Source organism: Daktulosphaira vitifoliae, unplaced genomic scaffold, assembly GCF_025091365.1.
Source record: "Daktulosphaira vitifoliae isolate Bord-2020 unplaced genomic scaffold, ASM2509136v1 Scaffold_86, whole genome shotgun sequence".
Taxonomy (NCBI): domain Eukaryota; kingdom Metazoa; phylum Arthropoda; class Insecta; order Hemiptera; family Phylloxeridae; genus Daktulosphaira; species Daktulosphaira vitifoliae.
Window position 1 is genome coordinate 30,982 of NW_026099655.1, and position 5,541 is coordinate 36,522.

Genomic DNA, 5,541 nt, shown 5'->3' on the forward strand with positions numbered 1-5,541 from the left:
TCCAATGTACGTCGAAGAGGGAAATGTGTGTGCGGACCAGAGGCTAGGGAGTTTTGTGCGTTGAACGTATAGAAGTCCGATATGGTCATCGATCAAGTACGCTGTCAACCTGAAACACCCAGCGCAGGACCTGGGCATCCTTTGGTATATATACATGTGATATTATTCCGTTTTCCTCTCGGATATAACAGGAAGCCCGGGAGCCAACCAATTAAAACAAAAATTAAATAATTGTTTCGGGTCATTGCTGAAGATTGATGGAGTTTGGAATCGCCAACCGCGTCTCCATTTACCGGACGAACATTTTCTAAATAAGACGCTAACACAACAATGGTTGTCGAACAGAAGCAAGTTTCCAAAAAAATAACAATCACCATGTAAACGTAATTTTTGTATTGTTCAAAAAAAGCAATAAGAGTAATATTTTATAATAATATATTTTACACTTTAAAGACACTATAATTTAATGTTATTTTATTAACGTAATGTTATCACAAGTCGATGGGAAAATACAATTTTACCATATTGATTATTGATTTTAATAATTTTATCGAAAGGAAATGGAAATTATATCAAACTACTTTTTAACAGCTAAACTTTAAAATATTTCTATAACAATTTTGCTATATTATTAACAACATTTTAAGTAACCCTCAGTTTTAATAATAAGCCTCTACGGATTTCTCTTTCCATGGATCCAAATTTAACGTTAATGTACCGCAATCGACATAATTCTGCATGTACCTAAAAATACAAATCATTTTTATGGGTAAAGTTATTGGGTTAAATTATATGTCAATAACAATGAAAAAAAAATGTTTATAGTACGATTTTAAATGATTTGATCTTTTTACCTTTGACTTAATGATAAAAATATATCATACGGCACGTGTTTTATACTTGAAGTGGCACAGATAACATGACCAAATGTTATTGATTTAATTACTTTTAATTGCTCTAAAGTTTAAAAATGATTGTTGAGAATAAAAACGAATTTTAATTGAAATGTTTTATTTACCCGACGTAAAACTGCCTGGTTGTCCTAGAACGTCGTAAAAGAAACGATCCCCGTTCTTGTAACGGTAAAAACTTTCGGCTAGTATTGATCTGGATGTAGGGCCTACTTTAGCTCCTTTAGCTGGTATTTCTAAAAGTGCACCTACCATGAAATCGATATCATTAACAGAAAAGTAAAGTTCTTTCAACTTTTGTACATCCTATAACATTTACATATTTATTATTGAGTTTATTCTATGTTTGATATCATGTTAAATTGATGTTATAATGAGTACTTGCAGTATAAAAATGTATTAAAGATTTAATTATATTAGTGTATAACATATAATTAGTTTACTAAACATCGTATGGTATTAAGTCAAGTAAATCATCAAACGATGAAGCTGCCGGTATTCCACAGATGGATCTCATTGTATTATACGGAGGCATACCAGTGTCCCGTCCTCTTTGAATATCTATTGCTAGAAGATCATTTCCCGAAAATTTTGGTTTAGTCTTTAAAAATAAATTGTTTGATATCTACGAAATAAAATGAAGTGTTAACTTTTCAATTAAATTTTGTCTAAAAATCTTATTTACTAATGGATTGTACGATGGTTGCTCTTGGCGTGTAGAGCTTTCCATTAGACCACGTATCATATTGTCATAGTTATCGTTATAAGGCAATAAATCTGGTTTGTCCAACCATTCGGTAATTACAGCATGTTGAACATTATGCATATTTTTGCTTATTAAACTTATGTATGAAAAAAATATAAATACATGTTTTTTTTTTTTTTTTGATAACTCGTATTAACTTAGCTTATTTAAATAAAAGGTAATCTCTTCAAAAATCTCACTTGAAAAATTCAGGGATTTCTTTGTGTAAAACTCTAAAAGCGCCAGTTGAATGTTCTTGGGCTGTAGAAGGGTCAAGATTTTCATCGTATACAGCGGGCTTATTAAAACCACGTTTCGCTGTGAAATCTTTGCCTAAAAAATTCGAAGTATTAAATGTCCAATTGTAATTTTTCAATAATCAAGAATAAGACATCTACCAAGAAGTATAGGCAAATAATAAGCGTAATTTATATGCTGAATAGTAGCGATGATAAATCTGCGAGTTTCTTGATATAGTTTTTCATCATTCCATTGCGGATTGATTGTTTGCAAACTATGCGCAATAACATTATGGAATTTCAAAAACATAGTTTGAAAAACTGCAATTCCCAAATTTTGGTTTACTCGGCGATCTCCTAATATATAGAATAGTGAAAAACGTTTTTTCCAATCAGTATTCAAGCTAGAGCGGTTACAATTTTAAGTAAATTACCAGCCAAAAAACAAAATTGTGAATCTGATGAAGATTCACATTGCGATGATGTTCGAGAACGTTGAGGACAGAATTCTTGATGATTGCTGTTGAATTCTGATCTTAAGCGACCATCTTGAAACGTTCGAAGTTCAGAGGCTAATTGTTTATTGGACCCATAAATTTGAGATCCATCCATATAATGTGTTGACATAACCGGCTGTAAATATTTCAATTAAAATAACCATCAATTAAAAGTTATTATAATTATAAAAAAACACTTTACAAATGATGCCGGAATCGATGAACAGTTATTCATATTGGCCATTGTTATAGCGCGTACAAAGTTTATACATGTCTGACCAAATTTTGAATAAACTGGATCATTTAAAGGAACGTTTATAACATATTGACACTGAATAGGGTACTTGTTTCGTACTAAACAACAGCCACCAGTGACTGTTAAAAAATACTTGATTATGTTTACTCATCAAAGAGAAAATGTGAAAAAATTAATGAATACTTACTCGAAGGGTCTGGTGGAAGATCGGTCGTATCATGAGCCACAAACTGACCCCACTCCATAAAAAGTGTATTGTGTTCATTCCAACTAGGAAACTGTTTATTCAAAAAAAGTTTTAAATTTATAAGCCTGGCGCCAGGTAAGGGACTTCCATCAATTTGTTTTCGAAAACTATATATTCCTAAAATGTATTGTTCAAATCATAAACAAAAAGCATTTTAAAGAATTACATCTATAGAATATGTGAAAAAAAATTATAAATTTTCTTGATACATTTAAGTATTATATTCTTCAATATTACAATTTTATGTTCGGTACAATTTATTAAATAGATTTTTATTTGTTTAAAAAAATAATATGAAAATTATAATAAATCATTATTTTGTCTAATTATTATAATTTTTTTTTAATAGGGGAAATATTTAGGAGATAGATATAAATTTTTTTTAATAGAAATACCAATACATATTTAAATTTTATAACAATTTTCTACAATCTTAGATTTGATCAAATTAGCTCTGGTAAGCAATAATTTTCATTATAATAGTGTTATATTTGAAATATTTTATTGTCTCACCATCGCCGTAAAAAGGGTAAACATGCCGCAAATGAGATGTATTAGCTGCACCCCACCAAGGAACGTTCAAATTGTTACACAATCCATCGATTGTTCGATACTTCGCATTGACATCACAAACGATATTTGAATAACATTGTTCACCAGCAATATGATCGCAGTTCGGTACAGAAAATCCATTTGTATTCAAGAAGAGTGATTGTGCCTATTATGTTGAGAAATGATAATAAAATTAATAATTAATCTTTTAAATAATTATTGAGTTATATCAAATTTTGATTTGAATTAAAAAAAGTTACATTACAAATAAGATAGGATAATAATTGTACTAAAAACAACTCAAATCTACATTGAATTAATTTTTTTAAAAATATAAATTCGTAAAAAAATAAATAAGCCGTATAATTACATAGATAGTATAGAAAATGTACTATTTATGTCCCAAAATTTAACAAAGTAAAAATTATGGCCCTAAGTATAATATTTCTAAGAATTTCATAAAATACATTTTGATTTTATTAATAATAATAATAATAATATTTATTCAAATGAATAAAATGGACAATGCCTAATTGTACAGTTTAAAACTTAAGTAATATATTACAACGATAATAAGTATTTACAATACTTAAGAATGAAGACAAAATTCATTAATATTTAGTAGTAACAACTATATTTAATTTAATAAGTGTAAATTTATAATTTCAAGTAACGATAAAAAGAAATAATCAGTATGGCCAAAGTGCTGGTTATATTAGACCCTAGCTATTGGAATAGGAGAATATTTTAAATAATTTGTGCTATATGAAAAATAAAGAATTGAGCGATTGAAATTAAAGGAATATAGCCTAATAAATATAGAGCGACTATAACAACAATAATGAATTTATATATAATAGTAATATCTACAATCTCTTGCCTTAATACTAACGTGGGAAAGTTTAAAATTGATCTAATCGGCGAATAACAGTAGTAATTTATATCAATGTTAACCTAATAGACTATAAATTTTATAAATATTAAGAGCAGAATTTTTTTGCTAAAAAAGTAATTCACTAAAAACTGATGTTCTTGAATAGATACTGATTTTTTTTGTAATGATATAGAAAATATTAATTTAAAAGTGTATTGAATATTTAAATACATTATTAATTTCATCTATATGCCATAAAAATAAAATACTAATTAAAAAAAAATTCAAATGCTTCATCGAATTTTTGCAAATTATATAACCGACATAATTTAGGTCAACTCAAATTGACTATTAATTTTATGCAAATTAATATTATAGTGTTTTGTTAGATTTGATCATTAAATTGATAGTAAATTATAAATTTAAACAAGTTATAATAATATCCTAATACAATTTTAAAAATATGCTCTTTGGTAGTGAGTCTCAACCCGAGGATATTTTTTAATTTTTCTTTTTAAATTATTAAATACATTTTAAACTATAAACAACACTTACCCTCGAAGTATTAAGGAACATCAGAATAAAAATAACAATGAGGCGTTGCATAGCCAAATTGAATGTTTTAGAGTGTACCTATTTATTTTTAGTTGATTAAATGAATAAATTTGATTAACAATATGAATTTGTTAGATGTATATCACTCACAATAAACAAAATGTTTTGAACAGTCAAGTTCTGTTGAATTTATAGATTACACTGCTAAAATAAACGACAAAAAATGTACGGACGTGTCACAAATTATAGTAGCAAAATGATTGCCTTACATTTTTACCACAACTAAATTCACCAACGTACGAATAGAAGCGTTATTTTATATACATATATGTATATAAAAAAATTTAAACAGCAAAGTATATTTGTTTCTATTTGTTAGTAAACAATTGATGAAAATGTTATTATTTTTTTACAAAAAACCCAAAGAAAAAAGTATGTATGTAATATTAATTTCTTACACCACATTTTATCTCTATAACAGCACTATATACAGAACGATTCAATAAGGAAAACATTCATTTTCTTGGAAACGATAGAAAAGTTTTAATTTTCGTAAAGAAATATTGGTCGATAGCTTTCGATAATTTATTTTTAAACAAAATAATATGTTGTTTATTAATAATGTGGACTATATTTTTATTGAGATTACTTGCACATTTTACAAA

General features: G+C 27.3%; 1 protein-coding gene across 1 annotated transcript; it reads right to left on the reverse strand.

Annotated features, from left to right (window-relative positions):
* Positions 1 to 425: 425 nt before the first annotated feature.
* Positions 426 to 5,045, reverse strand: LOC126909044 (peroxidase-like). The gene is made up of 13 exons (XM_050691404.1): positions 5,027 to 5,045; positions 4,877 to 4,954; positions 3,409 to 3,613; positions 2,836 to 3,012; positions 2,595 to 2,767; positions 2,330 to 2,528; positions 2,055 to 2,252; positions 1,857 to 1,989; positions 1,597 to 1,753; positions 1,360 to 1,536; positions 1,019 to 1,217; positions 855 to 957; positions 426 to 744 (listed from the first exon to the last, which is right to left on the reverse strand). Exons 2-13 carry the CDS (start codon positions 4,925 to 4,927, stop codon positions 660 to 662), a joined length of 1,857 nt encoding a protein of 618 aa, XP_050547361.1. The 5' UTR covers positions 4,928 to 4,954; positions 5,027 to 5,045; the 3' UTR covers positions 426 to 659.
* Between the last annotated feature and the right edge of the window lie 496 nt (positions 5,046 to 5,541).

What these genes read in the sequence shown, in the direction of transcription:
- LOC126909044 (XM_050691404.1), bottom strand. Translation starts at nt 4,927, where the DNA reads ATGCAACGCCTCATTGTTATTTTTATTCTGATGTTCCTTAATACTTCG. An exon ending in TTATTTGCCTATACTTCTTG is followed by an intron (nt 1,990 to 2,054) that starts GTAGATGTCTTA and finishes CGAATTTTTTAG; the next exon opens with GCAAAGATTTCACAGCGAAA. An exon ending in AACCATCGTACAATCCATTA is followed by an intron (nt 1,537 to 1,596) that starts GTAAATAAGATT and finishes TTTATTTCGTAG; the next exon opens with ATATCAAACAATTTATTTTT.